This window comes from Megalops cyprinoides, chromosome 4 (genome assembly GCF_013368585.1).
Source record: "Megalops cyprinoides isolate fMegCyp1 chromosome 4, fMegCyp1.pri, whole genome shotgun sequence".
NCBI lineage: Eukaryota > Metazoa > Chordata > Actinopteri > Elopiformes > Megalopidae > Megalops > Megalops cyprinoides.
Window position 1 is genome coordinate 28,566,842 of NC_050586.1, and position 19,821 is coordinate 28,586,662.

The window sequence follows — 19,821 nt, forward strand, 5'->3', positions numbered from 1 at the left end:
AATAGAGTATTTGCAACCAATGCAGTGAGGTGCTAGATTATCTGGGTGCATACCTTTTTCATCTGTGTTTAAGGATTTCAGGGGGTTGATGTTCAGACCAGTTTGACAGTGTAAGCAAAGGGAATTGTCCTGAGGTAACCTTTATGTGTTTTCCCCATGTGTCCTCTTGTACTCATCTGAACTGCAACACTTAATCAAATGATGCAAGAAATATGCATGTTGTTTACAGAGAAAATGTTGGATGTTTTCAGTATCACTTTAAAAGATCAGAGGAAATGAGGGAAGAAATCTTCAGCACAGTTTTCTGCATATCTTTCGCAGGACTGAATAATTTTATGGAACTGAAAGGTATCTTGTTAGTGTGATTTCATCTGTGTCTGTTGGTTCAGGCAACTGTCATTTTCCAGGGTGATTCAAGCTCCAATTCATTCAATATAAGATGTAAAAAAAATGAAGAAAATCCTTCTTTCCAAAGCCTCTCTGAATCTCCTGAGAGAAGGAATCTAGTAATTCCTTGAGAAAGCCTTTACCTTGCCTCTCTACTAAACAATAGCAGTTAGTGCATTCATTGGCAATAAAGGGCTTGGAGGCTGATACAGCTATGGAAGTGGTCTCTCGGGGCTGCAGACACAGCTGTTTGAATTGGGTTTATTGACATTCCTGAGAGAACGCAGTACGATCTGGACTAATGGAGGAATCTCTGCACGTACACACCCCATCAATCTGAATGCAGAGTTCAGAGCTGTAAGCTGAGCACAGGATGGCAAGGGTGCATTGCTGAACGTGGGTATTTGGGAGCACGATTTAAAATGCAGAGACACAGTTGCACAGTTGGTGTGGACATGAGCAAGTAATTTTCAGAAACCACGGTCGTCTATAATGTGTAATCCTCTCTGTGTTTCGAAGATGGCTGAGAGCTCCTACAGAGCAGCTGCTGTTGAGGGGTATTGCCATGCCATTATAGCCAGGAACACACACACTTTCTGAGTGCAGAAGTTTCACTTAGCATAGGCCTAGATGTTTCAACATAGATGTTTCACTCTGTGAGTGTAGATGTCTCACTGAAAACAATGTTCTGGGTTTCTGATTGAGACCGCAGGTATCACAGTGGATGTGATGGAGGAGACCTACCTCCATTCCTAATAGCTTGAGGGCTTTCGGCTGTTAAAAACAAAGAGAAACCACAAAGTCAAATTCAAAGTTATTCACAGTGCACATGCATGTATGTTTCAAAGCACGCAGTAATTAACTCATTTGTTTTGTACCAACTAGGAATCGGTTTTATCGAGCCTCCGTTTACGACTTCAGCAAGGACAGCGTGTGTGTGCGTGATATAAATAGACTGTGTCTCCTGCGAACATTATGAAATCTGAGATCTGTTCCAAAGGTTTGTTCCTGCCAGAGCCGCTGCGCTAGAGAGGCTGTCTACCTCTCATCTAGATAAAAACTGTCAGTATCACGAAACTTGTCAGATCAGATAATATCCATCTCTTTCACGGAACAAAGAGACGGAGATAACCGCGCAGCTCGTTGTTTCGGAGCAGCGCGCAATCATCCCAGTTCGCACATAGCGGTCCAACACGTACAAGCGGCTGCAATTATGCAGTGAATGATAACTGGCACTCTCTGTACGGCTTCCTTTTCTGACAGCCCTGTGTTATTTACACTAATTCTGATGCCCGAATCCTCAAGAATGTGGCGCACATTGAAATGATACTTGCTGTCATAACCACTCAGGGACCGGACGAGGACTGGTTCAATGAGACCCCAGTGAGATAGATCTGAATGTTGAACATGAAATCTCAGAGCTTGATAGATGATTTTAGGAATATATACATCAACAATTTGCTCTGTGGTATGTAAAAAATTTTAAGTATGATATTCAGGATATTTATCATCAATTTTCACATCTCGCCCAGCTCTCCCGTAAAGCTTGTGATTTCAGTATCTAAACAAAGTACATTTGATTACAAGAACGCTGCCACATCTTCAGTTTTACCAATACAAAATAAACCAGCAGATAGAAGGAGCTCCCACTAAATATGGCCACAGGTATAATGGCAGCTGGTGTCAGGTTTTGACGCCTGGTCTTCGCTGCCCACAGCAGCAAGTAATACTGTAAGATTATCTTACTGAGCTGAAGACCGCTGGCATAGGGAAGTATTCAACCTCTTATTCTGTGTGTGTGTGTGTGTGTGTGTGTGTGGCTGTTTGGGGGATGGCTCACGTCCCCTTCTGTGGATGCTCATTGATGCTCATGCACTCAGTGATGTTGCAAAGTTGTCCTGGCCGCTTAGGGAGGCCATTTCCAAAAATCAAAATAACGCCTCACTGCTTCTGCTCAGTAGCACTGAAACATTGAGCACATTGAAAAGAGTGACAAAGCTCAAATGCTCACTCATACACCAGTAGATTTTAATATACATGAACCAAGCATGCCATTTCATTCCTTGCATGAAAAAAAAACTTTCAAGTGTAGACAATCCAGTTATGAAGCTTTAGCTAATCACAGAGCTGCCCTGGAATGTCATCTAACATTAATTCTTTTTTTTTTGCTGTTTACTACTGAAGTTCCCATGTGCCATCTACCCTCTCCTGACTGTGATTGGCTATAACGGCATTAATGGAAAGTGCAACTAAATATGAATGCCTCAGCATTTGGATTCCATTTTCTGTCATATGACGGATGCCAAATGTCAGAGTACAATACTTGACTTACATTGCTTCATTACTATATTGATTTATGATTTTGCTTTAATTTGTACCGTGTGTCTAACTTCCACCACATAAGTGTTTGAGAATGAAGACAGTAAATGAATAACGGTGGGAGCCACTCACTCGCTTGGGGCCGAAGAGATTGTGATACAGTGTTCGAAACCTTTTCCTGGTGTAATTGCACCGGTAAGCTCCGCCCATCAGGTACTCAATCACCAGGCCAATGTCAATCAGACTGATCCGGTAGTCCGGTGGGAGGTTGCCCTGGAAACCAAGAATTTGTTCAGACAAACCAGACGCTCACAAAATGGCATGCGTAAGTAGAAAAGTGAAAATAAAATAAAAAAAATACACGCACGCACGCACGCACACACACACATGTACTTTTGCTAAATCCAAAAAAAAAAGAAAAAAAAAATCATTCGTTGATTCACCTTGAAATAGATCCAGCTGAACCCTGGATATTCTTGCTTGGAAAGAACACACAAGGTCAGTGAGAAACAGCACATGGCACAGGAGCCTGCGGACACTGAAATCCTGCTAAGATCTCTCTGGTGAGGCTGGTGCTCACTCTGACATCTCGGAATAACCCTGTAGCCCCGTCACTTTGTGCACTGATCTGCAATTTTAATTTAGGGTCTGATCTTACCAGGATTTTAATGTTCAGAAGCCAGAAGCGAGAAGAATGCACCACAAGAGAGTGTTTTTTTATTATTCAGAATCTATTCTTCCTGCTGGGTTGAAATTCAATTTAAAAATGTTTGACCCTGCCTTTAATTAGTGATGACAAGTCTAGTGCTATCAGTAACAGTAAATTATTTATCAGCAGGTCATTGGTTCTAAGCTCCTGCGATGATTTGAGCTGGCTTAATTGTTTTTTTTTCTGCTGGCATTTTTCAGGTGCTAATCTGCCCATCTGAACTGAAACCAAAGTGCTAAAAATGGTAGCCACATTAACCCATTAATGATCTGATATTGTTCTTTTATTTGAAATTCTTGGATATAAATAGCTTACTCATTTTTTGTTTTTATGATTTCTTGTTCATATGTTACCCTTAGCACCAGCCAAAGTATTAAATATAAAAAGAAAATATGTTTTCAATTTCCTTTAACATATTCTTTCAAAACCACAAAATGGAATGTAAATATTTAATTGTACTTCTTCATTCATAAGCCCTAAACTGACAAATATGTCTGCAGGAAATGAAAAGTTTGTATTTTGATGTATCCTATATTAATCTACTGAACACAGATTTGTACAGATGCATGTTTTTAATTTTTGAGGCGTTTTGATGTATAGTTCAATAATCGTATACCCATTGGGTCCAGTGCGCTAAAGAGTTTCAAAGACAAAATGGATTGCCAATTAAAATAAATAGACTAAAATGTTAACTCTGATCAGTGAAAAATTACACAAGTAAGTAATATATTTTCTGAGGGAAGATGCTGTGGACCTTAATGGGCTGGGCAGAAACTGAGGGAGCCGGAAAAATAAAAAAAGACGACAAAAGTTAAACCCAGATTCACCCAGACCGTTTCTGAAACAGAGCAGTGTTCCAGAGAAGGGGAAGGATGTGTTCTGCAAGGCTCTGCGTACCCATCAGCCCAAAATATATCCAGCAACCTGACTGCTGTCTGGGCCGTGCAGCCTCTGCTGGCCTGGGTGCACAGGGCGGTGTGATTTCACATGTACTCCATGGACTCAGTAGCTCCGCTCGTGTGTGTAATTAGAAACCAGCTATTTAGTTCCTTTCAAGCTTGGAAAAGCTCCTCTTTTGGAAAAAAAAAATTCTCACCACTGGTTAGCATTTGTAATCTGACAGTGTTCACAATCAGAACTCAATTTCACTTAGTTATGTGGTAATGAGTTGTGGCAAGACAACTTCTCAAAAAAAACCTGTAAATCTGTATTACATCTTGGTATCCGCCAAGCTTAAAAATGCATATGCTGTCAATGAATAGGAGACCTTCACCATTCACCAGTTTTTCACGGTTTATTCAGCACTCCCTCAGAAGCTCAGGCCCAGTTTCTCTTGTTGGGCAACAGACAGCCACACCATCCCACACTCTATGCTTTATAGCATTATTATACTTTTTAATAACATTATTATACATGTTAATGACCTGTTTATTGCATTATTGTTTCTATAATGAAATGCAAGTGTATGTGTCTGTAATTAATTCCTTTCCCTGAGAGTAAGCCTTCTTTATCAGTCCGTTACAGTAGTTGAGGATTGCTCTACTGAGGGGAGTCTATGCAGTGTACACCCTGTGAATGTGACGGTCTCCTATATTGATTTTGGAAGGACAATTAAATACCACATGACCTTGTATCCTGGGAGTGAGACTCGATTACATGACGTCACATATTTGCGGTGACCTTGAAGCGAAGGACTAGACGAGGCTATCTACAGTGCCCAGGTGTAGCCAGCCCTCAGCACGGGGCCAAGGCCGCATGCAGCAGCGCTCAGCCGTTCAGCCACCACCGACGGACGTACAGGCAGCGTCTATGGATGCTCTAAGAACCCAGACTACCACTCTACACACCGTAGTCACAGCATGCCGCCACACAAGGCAAAACACCGGCAACTGCGCACATCGCTTCACACCAGAGCATCTGACGACAAAACCAAACAACCAAGCAGTTTGTCAGAGATGTACCCCTAAGCAGCTGTCTGTCAGAGCATGGCTGTGGTATTGGTGGTGAGGGGGGTGGGGGGCGGGGTTATGAGGTTGTTGGGGAAGTGTGAGATGGTTGATGATGTAGGGTAGTGTCGGGGCGGTTGATGACACATCGACAAACCCTGGAGCCCCTGTCCCTGTAGTGAGTCTCCTCTAAGGTTATATAAAGGTGAGCTGGGCTGAGGGGGACTGGGGAGTCCTTCTCGTCGCTGACAGTCACACACTCCCTGCTCATCTGACAGGTGACAGAAGCAGGAGACCGGAGTCACCTCCTCTTCACCTGTTACTTTTGGAGCTGGATGAGTAATGCTTGGAGCTCTGAGTGTGTGTGTGTGTGTGTGTTTGTGTGTGTGTGTATGGAAATACAGGCATGTGTGTGCATGTATGTGTCTGTGTGTGAAAGGGGGTTAGCAGACAGCATCAGAAAGTCACATGTAATTCATTATTAGAATAATAAACTCCAAGCACTGTACAAGTTTAGTACTCGTTTGTAGTGATGTGCTAAGCAGACAACTGGTGTAATCATGTAAAATGTATAGGCATGCTGTCACTCAGATATAGCAGAATTACACAATACTCATTATGTGTAACTGCCAAATCTGTTTCCCAAAAAATCTGAAAGGAGTGTGTCACAAGATAAGCATAAATGGCAGCTACATGGCTGTTACACATAAATCACAATGTTAATAAAGACGTAATTACCAGTTATTGAGGGTAATAACTTGAGGGAGGTATTGAGATATGCATGTATAACTCCCTCAGCCTAAACTTATCCCTTAGTAGGTGACAGGTCCTTAGGAGGCTCCAGGGTGTTGCCAAAATCAGGAACAGGTTCAAGTAAAGCTTGATTTTTCACTCAGACAAGGGTAAAGTCTACAATGTGGTCAGGACGCATTACCAGGCTGTTATTGCGATGATCCTACACACCTGACACTTCTAAGGAGGAAGCAGTCAGCAGCAGCTATCCAGAACTAACTACAGTTACTCCACACAGAAGCAGCACGCTGAAAAACAATGAACCCTCTGAGCGCATAAAAGACAGCTGTACCTTTTTGACGTCTCGGACCAGATGATACAATGTGTTCGACGGTCCGTGTCTCTGAAAAAGGAAAAGAACAAACCAGAGAGAAGATGTGACTGAAAGTTACATCTTGACAAATTATTTGGCTCAGGAATCAATCAATCAATCAGTCAGTCAATCAATCAGTCAGTTAATTAATCATTTAGTAGGTCTAACATTCGGTCAGTCAATCAGCCAATCATTTTATTAAGAAGTCTGTATTTGTTATAACTCTCGGAAAAAGTGGTGAAGCAAACATCAGAGTCGGACACATAAGACAGTATAAGTCCAGAGATAGTTAGGTGGCTATGGGGATGGCCACTTAAATGCCAGGGAGTAATGTAAGGGTACTGTTTCCAGAGAATGAGACACAAGGACTCTAAACTCTCCCAATATTTTGTTACTCTTGGTTGAAAGAAAAAATATCAGATGGAAGGACTCCTGTATCATTCTTTTAACAATCAAAAGATTCAAATTATTAAAAAAAAACAAGCAAATAACTGAAATACAATAAAAAAAGATTTTACTGAAGAAAGGTAGGGTGAGGGTTCTCATGGTTACGCTGCAATACAACCAGTAACCGTACTGTTACTACTACCACCAATTCTACTACTACTAGCACTACAGCTACTGCTACTGGCTGTGTTAAAACTTAGCAGACCGACTCCGGGTAGAGGCATGTAGATGTCTCCCTGACACATCCCTGTCTGATTCCTCAGAGACGGGGAGAAAGAGAAAGAGAAAGAGCATTAGGGCCATCACTTCATGCTGGGGCTAATGAAGTGAGGATGACTTGTGACGAGGCGAATGTGAAAGAGTGACGGAGAGAGAGAGAGAGAGAGAGAGAGAGTGAGAGAGAGAGAGAGAGAGAGAGAGAGCATGAGACAACAGTGAGGGAGATACAAGAGAGGCAGGGAATAAATGTCACATTGGATCTTATTCATTTTCTATATGTCCGTCAAATTACATGTATAGCAAAATGCTTTAGTACAGAAATTCTCTGATATAGCATTAAAGCTCCTTTGAATTTGAATTGAGAGAGATATAGAGAAATAGACAGACTCCGTGACTACAGTTGCATGATCACAGTCTGGCTGTGGAGACGAGCTGCCATAAAAAGAATTATGAGCATGTTAAATAGGCTGTGCAGCCATTGTGAGAAGGGAAATGGGGAGCTTGAGGGGAAATTCCCGCTGTCCGGCTCTGAACACTGCCAGATAAGAGACACCTACTTCCCTAAATTCAAATGGTTCAAATGGCAGGGGACTCATTTTTCTCTGCTACCAAACCACACTACATATATTATATATTATAATTATGCATATACGTATCTGTATAAGCCACCTATCGTAAACCGATGAACATTATGTACACCTCTTTTAAAATATAAATTCTGCATAAATGTTTGATATTGATTTTTTTTCCTTTCATGCAAGCCTTTTTGGAATGGGCTCCTGTACACTTGGCTCATTTGACTGCAATAACCTCTGCAGAACACTGAAGCGAGGTAAATACAGCTCTCCGATGCACTCGCACACAAACCAATTTTTCGCACTGTAAGTCCCACAGTGCGCTCGAGTGAAGTAGGTGTGAATTGGAGGATAGGTGCTGCTCTGCTGTGGTCGTCCAAGCAACCCGCAGGCACTTAATGACTCTCGGGGTGCCTAAAGCGCAGTGAGACAAGGAGACCTTGGGGGACTCACTCATCCCGCTCTGTGGCAGAAGGAAGCCAGTTTGCCACGCCAATGTGGCCTCGTGGTCGTAATCGCCAAATGATACGGCTGGTTTTGAGCCTGCAGTCTGCACTCTCAGTAAGCGCCTCGCCGAATGAGCCACTCGAGGACCCATACATATTAATATGTATTAATAAAGATTTTGGCTGTGAAAACAACATTGGTTGTGAGCATGTCTATGCAAAAGGGGACTGTAATTTTGATCTTTTCTTCAAATAAGCTTTTTGTTTAACTTCTTGATTTTCTTTATTGAATCATTTTTTTAGTCATACTATATTATTTATCATGTCCCTTTTTTATTAGCCTGTTTTATTTCCTGAACTGTTGTGTTTTCTGTTGTCAGAGAGGAGGGGAAAGGGAGGGAGGGGACAGAGTGTTACTCTTGTGTGTTTATACCCTAAAATGTGTTGGCAACACCGAATAAGTGCTGTCATGCTAATAAAGCCAGTTTGAATCCTTGAAGACAGAGAGAGAGGGAAAACGAGAAGGATGGAGGAGCCAGTGTCACTAGCTGCTCAGTAAGTTGGCTGTATATCAGAACTTTTGAGTGGACCTGCAGTACAATTTCCCCCTGGTGCAGTGCTGAATGAGTCTGTTTCAGATTTATTTATCTGGTTTGGAATGGGCAGATGGAAACATGAGTCTGGCTTGGGCTGTGAAAGAGAGAGAAAAAAACGGAAGAGACGGGGGAGGGGGGGAGAGAGAGAGCTTCCTCTGAATGTCTGAGAGAGAGAGAGAATGTGGGTACCGTGTTGTAGAGTTCCTCCAGCCTGGAGAGAGTGAGGAAGCGATGCATGCTGACCCCGTTCTCGATAAGCAGCTTCACAAAGTCCACTCTGTCCAACACCAGGGCATCCAACATGGACTGCTCCAGTGAGCCCACCTGGGGACAGGTAACAACAGGTAAATCACACAGAATTTGGGGGGGGGATAGGGACACACTGTAATTAAGATTAATGGAAAAGGCTGGGAGTAAATGTGTAACCGCTTCATGTCATTTTTGTGTATCCTTTCTCTTCTATTTTTTCTGCCTCCACTCCTTGGTTAATTGCTGATGTGGTTTCAGCAGGCAGCAGCTGAAATGGCTTCCACTTCAGCCTCAGTCTAATGAGTGCCTCTCACAATAGACACTTGACTCAGTGGGGCAAGAGTGATGACAGCAGAAGGGGAGTTCTGTTTGTAAAGGCATTCAAATGTAAAACAAACAAGGAACAATGTAACGCTCATGAGAAGAGCTGCAATTGTTGGGGCTCCAGCACAGAGTAACAGAAATAGCACGGGACTTTTAACCACAGAGGTGTTCATGTTCTAATGCAGAGAGGGGAATCTGCCGCTTCGCTCTTGAGCGATGGATAAATATGGATGACTTATTTAAATTGGAAACGAGAGAGGTGGAGGGAAGTGGGTAACTGAAAGGGTGCTCTGGCAAAACCCATCACCTTCTTTTTAAGAGTTCAGAAAAAAAATCATCTTGAAATAATTGAATTTAAATTCAAAGCCGAGAAGGACGCACATAACTCCATAATCTGTGCTGCCTCATATGATTCATATCCCTCACATCCAAAATCTAGCTTTGTGTGGGTTGTACAGTTTTTCCAGTTCACCCCTCCATTGACTCCCATTGTGTGTAACCTGTCAAAAACAGAGAGGGGTCCCTTCTGTGCCCTACCGGCCACTGCTGCCCGTAGATGAAGATCTGACTGCGGGCGATATCCACCCTGTTCCATGCCAAGGCCAGGCTCAGCTGGTCAGGGGCTGACGCATTGGCTCCTGGGAAATAAAAAGGAACAAAGAGAAAAAAAACAGCTGGTCAGTTATTCAGATGAGGATGCAGACTCTTTGGGTTGCGCTGTGATAATACTCAGCCTGAGAGCTGAACTAAAGCAAGAGATCAGAGGGTAACTTCAGTTGTGGGAAAAAAGTCCTGAGATAACAGGAGCAAAAAAAAAAGAAGGAAAAAAAATTGCTTAGTGATATATTTCTCAACCATAGTCAGAAATTAGCTCTCACTTATCACAGACTCCAGCTCGTGCCCCACCTGTCTCTGCCAAGCAGGCACGTGGAGGCCCATCTTGAGGGCCACTCAAATGGGAATCTCACAGCATTTATTGTTCATTTTGCAAGGAGCTCATTTTGCGACCGGTCGTTTTTTAAGAGAGTGCCCCTGGACCTCCATCTCCCCGCCTGGCAGAGTTAATCAATTTTAGAAAGCACAGCCTTCTGCTACAAGCCTCACAGAGATGGATATTAGACCCAAATTTATGTACTCTGTTTAACGGTGACTCCTGAGAGTTTCGGGCATTATAATTCTTTAGGATCTGAATTGCAGTCATCCAGGAACAGAGAAGTCTTTATAGCACCCGCAAACATGAATTATGGAAGAGCTCCCACTATCACAGCTCCCGGCACTTAAAGGAGAAAGCCCCCACCTGAAAATCGATCGTTTGATGTGTGTGTGGTTAAAGTGAGCCCTCAATTTCTGGAATCAGAATCAACTCCGAAGGGGTGTTAGTGAAAGGCGCATGGATTCGCCTGAAATTGATCTTCACAGGGATTCTGCAAATCGAATCGCATTAAATACTATAAGAAAGCATTGATTTTTTTTTTTTTTTGGGGTGGGGGGAGGTGGGGCGAGTCTTGGGAGCTTTCATTTGAGTGAAAATGTCTGTAGATGGATGGTTTCCCTCGGTCGAAACAGCCCTGCAAGTGGCTTGCTGTGACGCCCTGTCAGGGCTTGTCAGGGGGTCGACCTCGGTCCCGTTTCACTGTGCACGAAGCTGCAGAGTTTCCCTAAATCCATGTTCTTCCTCTCAGGCAGAGAGCTCTGTTCCACTCCCCCTGGGTCTGGCTCTCACCCAGGAGCTTATACTGCCCCGCTCTGGCCTCAAGGAATATGAGAAAGGCAGGGGTGGCAGAGGAAGGGGGCATCATCAAGGAGAATAAAATCAGAGTCAAGAGACATAGACGTAGCCATAAACATGGAGCTAAAGCAGGAATGAGTTCATGGCTACTGTGTATGTGTGTGTTAATATACGTGCTTTTGTTGTGCTATGGATGATTGATCTCTGTGCTTTCTGTTTTCATTCATGTCTGTTGAATTGTTGGTGCTTTGGCAATGCTAAATTGTGAACGGTCATGCTACTTGATCAAACTGACTTGAATTGAATTTCGGAGACAAAGAGAAAGAGCTAAGGGAATGAAAGGGAAAGAGGTAGAGAGAGGGGGAGAAAAATTGAGAGGGGGTGAGAGAGAGAGAGGAAAAGGAAGGGGGGGCTGTATAGTTGAAAGGGAGGTGTATTACTGCAATACTACACTCAGATTTAGACGTTTAATGATTCCTGTATGTATTTCATGTATGCATGCTTGTTTTGATTTGGCTTGCCAATACATGATATGTCTGTCCTTCCAAAAAATGGAATGGAACAGAACTGGAAATACAAGATGGAGGGAGTAAAAGAGAGGGAGGTAAAGAGAGAAATAGACATCATTAGAACGAGAGAGACAGAAAGCGACAGAAAGAGGGAAAGGGAGATAAAGAAAAGCTGAAGGCAGTGGACAATCCTAACCCTTCAGTTTCTTCAGTGCTGTTTGACTCTCATCTATTCATGCTGAAAGTACAGTACGATAGAGAGAGAGGGTTGGGAGAGGAGAAAGAGATGGAGAAAGACAGATGGGGAGGGAGAGAGAGTTTTCTCCCTTTCGTTTTTGCACGGTAGAAATGCTTTTAGCAACAAATAAGATGTGTTACAGAGATGGAGGAAGTCCAGTAAAAGCTTTTCCACAAACAGTTTCAGCTCACTAGAAGTGCGATATTGAAAAGGTCACCTTGTGATCTAAACACATATAACTACCACTGAAAGGGAACCTGGACAAAGGCATGCATACACACACACACACACACACACACACACACACACACACACACACACACACACACACACACACACACACGCACACATCCACACATGGACTAACGCACACAAATGCACACATGCGAACACACACATACGCGCACGCGCACACACACGCACACACACACACACACACACACACATACACACAGGTTTTGGTCCTGAGGAGAGATGAATGTGCTGCGGAAATCCATTACCTTTCAGGAGGGCAGTGAGGATGGCTAAGTCAATGTCTTGATGACCCTCTGACCCCATGCGGAACACTGTTATCTGGGAGTCAAAGAAAAAAAAAAAACACACATTTACTACAGGGCTGCGAGCCTATAATTCAACACAGTCAGAGCCAGCATAGCTGCATTAATCATACTGATGAAGGATCGCAGTTATAGCTTCACATTTCATCTGTACGCATGTATGAGTTACAGTTTCATCACACTGTGGAGGAATTAGTTAGCATCGTAGATCTTAGGTTTCAGACGAGAGCAAGCACTTTGGAACCACAGATTAAAGTAGAAGCTCTCTATGTCAGGGCTCCGCCCCCTTAAGCCGCGGTGTTTTTGTTTTTTCCCCATACCTGTGTTTTTGTTTCCCCTGTGTTCCAGCCCCGCCCCACTCCCTGCCTGGTCTACGCCCACCTGATCCCCTCATTACCTGCACCTGCCTGCCTGCTCACCTGCATCCTATTGCCTCGTTACCTCTGCCCTATATCTTCCCTGCGTGTCTCTGTCTTGTTGCTAGTTCGTTTCAGTGAGTTCTTCCTGTCTCGTCCCCACATTAGTACCCGTGAGTCGTTTGCTGTTGCCGTTTCCTGCCTGATTCCCGACTTCGTTTCTGCCTGCCGACTTGGATCCGTTTGACGCCATTTGGCTACCTGGTTCCCGACTCTGCCCGCCCCGACTTCCGATCCTGGATCTGCCCCCGGACTGCTTCCCCGTGTTTTTGAACCCTGCCTGTCCCTGTACTACGAACTGCCTGCTGATTGAGATTAAACGCTTGGTTCCGTTTACCCGGTGGTCCGCGTTTGTGTCCCGATCTCCGATCCTGACACTCTACCCCGATGTCAGAGAATCTTGTTTAGATTGATTTCGATCTTATATATGTCATTGTGTATGCTGTTGTGCATATAGAAATCAGGGCCAGACTGTGAGTCTCTGCATCAGCACTGTAGCCAGCTGAAAGCCCATGCTGTTCAGCATGTCAGTCAGAGGGATGGCAGGTGGGGTGTGTTCACAGGGGTCCTCAGGGTGGAGGGGGGCATCATTTTTTTATTTTGTAGTGTTGTTAATTCGAACTAAAAAAAGTAGGTGCTGTCAATCTGTCGCACACTGGGCTTCACACTGGGACAGAGATCAGATTTCCATAATGCTTGCAGCAGTGTGGTGAAGTGATGAGCAGCAGATCTGACTCCCAGGTGAGGCACTGTTGTAGCAGCCTTGAGCAGGTACTTAACCTGAAATGCTTCAGTAAATATACAGCCATCTAAAATGGATGGTATATAAGCTACTTAAGTCGCTCTGGATCAGTGTGTCAGTTAAGTCAATGTGTGATGTTATGTAATGTAATATCTGTATCCAGTGCACTGAGGTTTGAAGGTTACCCACATGCCCCTCACAAACTTTCACATCTGCGTCCAGGACTGGACAGCACACGGCCTTGACGCATATCGCAGACTCCTCTGGAGGGAAGCCGCAGGGCCCACGGGGACTGAGGGAGAACCCCCCGATCAAAATCAATTGTCCTTCATGTCACAGGACACTCTTGTCGAAGTGGACGCATCACGTACTAAGGGATTACAGCCCGGCATTTGAATCCAATCACCAGTGTAAACGTCCGCCCGTGCAACGCGAACAGGCGTGGCACTTGCGAGTCTGTTATCCCCTTGTTTCCGGGGCTGATAATCCCTAACTCCGCGTGTGACCCTCTAGCACGCCATTGCTCAACAGCGGAGTGGAGGGAGGGGGAAATCGATAGGAAATCAATGGTACATCATGGCTGGATGCTCTGAGCCCCGCGTAATAAGATTCTTCTTCACATTATAGAGCGAGTGACTGATGATCTGTACAGGATCATTATTATTATCCACTCTGGAAATTGGTCTCCTCAGTCATACATGCACCCCCTCCCCTCCCCAGGAAATGAAATGGCATAGGTCACCTCTATCTGTATATGTCAAATTAGATGCACTTGCTAATGGGTATTTTCATGTTGGACAGAATGTTGTGCAACCTGACGAGCACTTGGAATGTACAATTTTTTTTTTGAAAAATGACCTTTTGTAAATGAAATACGACAGACAGTCGTCGCGTGCATCAAACTTAATTGGCGGAGCTTCTGATTATTATTCTTTTTTGTCTTATTAGAGTGTGTCCTGTATGTCATAATCTGGTGAATTTGGCAATATACAAGTGTGTGTTCATGTCTGTGACCACGTCTAGTTGAACACTGTGTGAGCTCCAAAACCCCAATTAAGTGACCAAATCAAGTCTTGGTAGCTCATTTTCTGCTTATACTTAGATATACTTAGATACACTGTAGCTATCCTGCCATCATTACGATCACTCAGTGTAGGCCAAATGCATAATGTTGTGGAAATAGTCAATCAATCAATCAGATAATGTGGCCCACTCCTGAATCATTTCCCTCACAGGAATTGTTACGTACACTGGCTGGATGCGTAGTGCTGCATAGAATAGGAACCTATTCAAGTGAAGTAAAAGGAAACCTCCTCCAGGCCTGTACAAATGAGTTTATTGACATCTCTGCTTTGCCCTGACCCTGCCTTGGCCCCTCAGTGTTGCCCTGGCCCATCTTTCCCCCGCCCCAGCCCTGTTCGTGTCCCCACAAGGCCAGTGTGTCAGGTTTAGAGAGGTGTGTGGACACTGTTTTGCACAGGCAGTGCCCTCCAGCACTTTCCTCCCTGGGCAGTCTCACATCTCCGTTTCACTTCCACCTGTGCTAAGGGAAATGATGATGGAAACCCTGTAGCCCTCAGGCTATGGGCCAGCCACTGGGAGACCACTGATACTTATTATCTGTACTTATTATACAGATGTGTATGCACATATATAAGTAAGTGTGTGTGTGTGTGTGTGTTCAGTAAATATAGCTCACTGATTCTGTTCCCTTTTATTTTATTCATTTTGAAGCCTTCTATTTTTAAATTAATATTAGATGCTGTGACTGTCATACTACAGTGAAATTATCACCTGTACAGCTACACATGTGGAAAGTGGGTCAATCATATAAACAGATAAACTCTCTATGTGCGGAAGTGTCTTTAGCAGAGGACCATCTTTTCTGATGAAAGCTTCAAACTTGGTGAGAAAAAGGAGTGTATTGCTGCCATCCCGGTCAGATTGAAAAAATGAAATGGGAAGCAAAATTTCATGGATGCCATTGCCAAATGAGGTCTCTGTGGCTCGTGTTCGTCAGCGTGGATCTCTCATTCGATATTGGCCATGGCGGTAATATCATTGGAGCCACTGGCATTGGCCTTCTTTGGCTCGTGCATGTATGAAAACCCTTGTGAGGGAGGGGAAAAGAGCGCTCATGTGTCAAGGTCACCTTGCCGCAACACACATGATGGCTGTGTCTTCCCAGGCGTGCTCGGAATGTGAGAGCACACCTGTATGGACTGGGGCCATCATGTGATCTATTTATTAATCTTCTCTCCTCCCACCCCCTCCTCCCTTTCCCGCTCCGTCATCTCCGCGGTAGATCTTATTAATGGATTTATGCCCATTGTATGCAAACGCATTAGGGTTCAAGGTTTTACTGTTTCTGTTTTTTTTCAGCATGATTGGACAGTGGCAATCCTTCATCTTCATAGAATGGTATATATCATATGCTTGTAAAAGGAAAGCAAAGTAAGACAGCTATTTATTTGCTGTGATGTTTTACCTCAGCTCCATGTTACAGAGAGGTAATATAGTCCAAGATCCCTAGGGTTGGAATATAAATGTAGTGCTGGATTTATCTGCCTCTGATAGGAGACGAGATGGATTGCCACACCCTGCGGAGTGTTACTGCAGGGAACGGTGCTGCTTCCACGGGCTGAGAGAAAAGAATAGCTGGAGAGACACGTTGAGACAGGTGGTAGGTTCTGGAGCCGCTAATCCACAGGCCTGGGTGATCGGAGGAGCGGCCATCCAGTGATATGGAGGAGACCTGATGTTATTGACCGGGCAGCATCCTCTGCGACTCTGTGAGTAGTTGGCAGGCGTAATTACCACACACAGTTATTTATACGCTCCCCGGCAGACGGTGAAAACGAGCCCCCGATGCCGTCCTCCGCTCGGCCCGGTGAATTTACTCCAGAATGATAGAGCGTCTCTCCGCGTCCAAGACTAATGTCTGCCATTAAGCCTGCACCACTCTACATCGTAATCACACAAACAGGGCCATTTGTCTGCGGCGGAATAAAGACTGATCACAGTCCAGACCCGCACCGTAGAGTGAAATAGAAATAAATAAACAAACAAACAAAGACGGCACATTAAACAGACGCTAATTTACAAGGACCTGAGACTTTAAAAAGGCTGCCTGAGTCTCAGTACCTGCAGTAAACAGGATAAATATAGACTGGCAGTTTGCCTCTAATTAAGCTTTGGACACACTAACAGTCTTTCCAGCCCAAAACACCCCCCACCACCGTACCCTTCCAAACACACACACACATACACTCCAGGCCAGCCTGGAGGCAAACCACAGCCAACACCAAGGCTTTGTACAAGATGTGTGAGAGGATTGGCACCACTGCCGACACACTTGACCTGAGCTTATTCCTGCACACCACACACAGGACGAGCTGGTGGCTGGGCGACCCACAGGGGCGGCGAGAACAGATGGGGGGGTCCCTGCTGAGTGAGCGGTTTCGGAGCGGCACACCGTTTCTAGGCGGGAGACGATTTTTAATCGTACCAGCGCCCTACGAGGGAATTTTCCATTTGAGCTTTTCGCCGCCTCAAACTGTGATCTAATTACAGCATTCTCTCTCGCCGGCTGAGGACGAGTCCCATCACATTACCGGGGCGCAGCGCGGAGTGGGGATTGCTTCTGACACACAATAGCCTGCTGAGCATTACAGACCACTGCCTAGAGATCAGCGCCCCACTATTAGGCTGGGGCACGTAAGAAGGTTTTGGTACGGAAAGATATGGAATTAGCCCTCAGCCTCACACTTATATTCTCTTAATTAGCGAGAATCTCAAATGAAGGCTGGGATTCTTACGAGCGTTGCGTTTCCCCCCGCTGTTAGACTCCGCCTGCCTCAGGCATATTTAAATATCCCCTGCCTATAGAGTGTGAAAGGGCTCTGCGCCCTGATGGCTTGGTCTAAGAAGAGCCATTCATCTTAATTTAAGGGGCGAAAATGCCCTCCACCGGCTCATGTCGTCTCCCTGGGCGGTGGGGGAGGGAGGGCGTCACGGCGACCTAATTCGGCACGTTGTGGTTGTCTCTGCTGCTGGTGCAGCCTGGTTATGTCAACAGACCCCCCTACTACCCTCCACGTCTTACAGGTCTAGCAAATGATGTTCACAGCTGACGATTTGCAGCTGGAATTAGGGTGGGGGGGTGCTGGGAGCCCATTGTGGGCTTGGGGGGGATGGGGGGGGGTTGGAACGGCGCTCCTCCGGTTTTTGTCTCCTGTTACATGAGGTACATCAACACGGCAGTCTGCGTGCGACTCAGACTCAAGAGGGGGAGCAGCGGGGACAGCCGCAGATCATCATCATCATCATCCTCGTTGTGGCGGTTACAGCGCTCGTTATGCCTCATTTCGATTGTTAGACATGACGTGCGTCAGATACTGCAGTCGCATGATTTATGTCAAGTCCTTGGTGGAACATCAGCATCTGCATTGGGCACTTAATCTATTTCCTCAGAGGTGAGGGATTGCTTATGCGAATTTGGGTGGGGGGTGGGGGGGTGGAGGTGGAGGGTGCACTCATATGCAGCCTGTCAGTGAGGTTACCCAGCATTTTGATGCATTTTCATGCTGAAAATGGAGCAGTTAATGTGCAGATGAGACTTTCTACAGTGAAAATAAATGGCACTGCAAATCAGTCTGGGGGAAACCGAGTGTTCTCAGCTTTCCAGGTAAAGTACCTTGATGATTAAGCATTTGGACAGACACACCGTAGTCATATTCCAGGCCTCTGAGCCTGGCGATGTGCCACGGATATGAAAAGTGGCAGATGTATCAAAACGCAGCTGAAGAGCTTAAATAGAAAGAAATATCAGAAAGAATAAAAAGAGACATATTGCGAGGGGGCCTCCTGGTGGGTCTGTTGAGCACACAGCTGTGTGTTTTCCACAACAGACCCACCAGGAAGACAGAGGTTAAAAGCCACATCCTGTCCAATTGCTGCTATCATGCAAATGCTAACAGAAGCACAGAGGTGTCTGAATCTTCCTTCCTCGTTTCCTTTGAAGCGTTTTTCCCTCAGACCGAGCATGTGTTACTGTACAGCCAGATTAAGAGAGCAGGACAGCTTTCTTTTGATCTGGAGTGAACAAAGGGAGGGAGATGTCATTCAAAGCTAGATGATTCATAGAAACTCGCCCAAACACCTCTGGCATGAAGGCGCTTGGCTAGACACATCCCTCCTGGACAGGAGGCTGGCCTTTTCCAGAACTGTTACCATGACATCTCTGTGATGTAGTGTGCTTATTAGCCAGAGATGCAACAAACTCCACCGCACAGACAAACTTAGCTGGGTAACGAACCTCACACTGTCCGGTGTCAGGGTCAACCACTGAAACCAACTCTGATCCTGAGGGACCAAAATCCAACTCCATCAAGAGGGTAATTGGCAACATCAGCCTAAATGACACTGTAAACATTCACGACAAGGGCGGAGCCACACGGCTGTAACTACTAGGTCACTGAACAACTGTTAAACACAAACAGCAAAACATAAATTGGCCATTTTCCAGACGAGTCCCACATTATCATAATGAAATCAGTGATGGAACATCTCTTCCTGTTACAGGCTTGGGAACATTGCAAGCTGGTAGTACATCTTAATCATTAATAAGAATTAAACATGTAAGGGCTGGCCTGGTGTAAATTATTGATTGGAGAAGGATAAAACAACGCTTATTAGTTGTGCATTATTCAGAGAGGTGCTTGAAGAGGATCTCCGCTTGTCCCCTGCCGGGGAAGACTGGCAGGAGGTGCAAAAAATATCTGGAGCTGTCATTGAGTGCATTGTGGGATATGCTAACCTCCTCAGACTGAAGGTTTTTGTTTGCTGTGCTTGGGCTCACATATTAAAGCATATTAAAAAAGGCTGGCAGTGGTGGGGGAATTGTCATGATATGCTCTTCTGAATAGTCCATTTCAAACAACAGGGTTTGCATTGTATATTTTTATTTTGTATTTCTATTTATTGTATTGGTATCTGTTATGGGAGATGCTTATTTATCACAGGTAAAAATGGTTATTACTGGTTAAAATAAAAGACATATGGGAAAAAGATCACACTTCCTTAAATTCCAAACTAATTCCAAAGCTAAAACATGCTGTGTTACATTGAATGTGGGCTTTAATCGTATTAATTGTACTCACAAGCTGTGCTATTTTTAGTAAAGCATGACAAAAATAACTAAGGTTAATAGAGCATGAATCCCCAGCAGAATCTGTGTGGACTGCAGTTGAATGAATACATGTGTTTTGGCAGCCCCTTCTCCCCATGAACCAATGAGGTAGAGCGCT

At 44.7% G+C, this 19,821-nt stretch overlaps 1 protein-coding gene across 2 annotated transcripts in view; it reads right to left on the bottom strand.

Annotated features, from left to right (window-relative positions):
• The window catches only part of trpm3 (transient receptor potential cation channel, subfamily M, member 3), a 120,049-nt gene that overhangs the window by 16,938 nt on the left and 83,290 nt on the right, over window positions 1-19,821 (bottom strand). The window contains exons 9-15 of one of the 2 annotated variants that reach the window (XM_036527158.1): window positions 12,299-12,371; window positions 9,860-9,960; window positions 8,939-9,073; window positions 6,446-6,496; window positions 3,150-3,185; window positions 2,839-2,979; window positions 1,132-1,161 (exon numbers count right to left, since the gene is read on the bottom strand). In XM_036527158.1, coding sequence (XP_036383051.1) covers window positions 1,132-1,161; window positions 2,839-2,979; window positions 3,150-3,185; window positions 6,446-6,496; window positions 8,939-9,073; window positions 9,860-9,960; window positions 12,299-12,371 — 567 coding nt within the window. The remainder of the gene's footprint in view (window positions 1-1,131; window positions 1,162-2,838; window positions 2,980-3,149; window positions 3,186-6,445; window positions 6,497-8,938; window positions 9,074-9,859; window positions 9,961-12,298; window positions 12,372-19,821) is intronic. The other variant, XM_036527157.1, reaches the window with a different exon arrangement.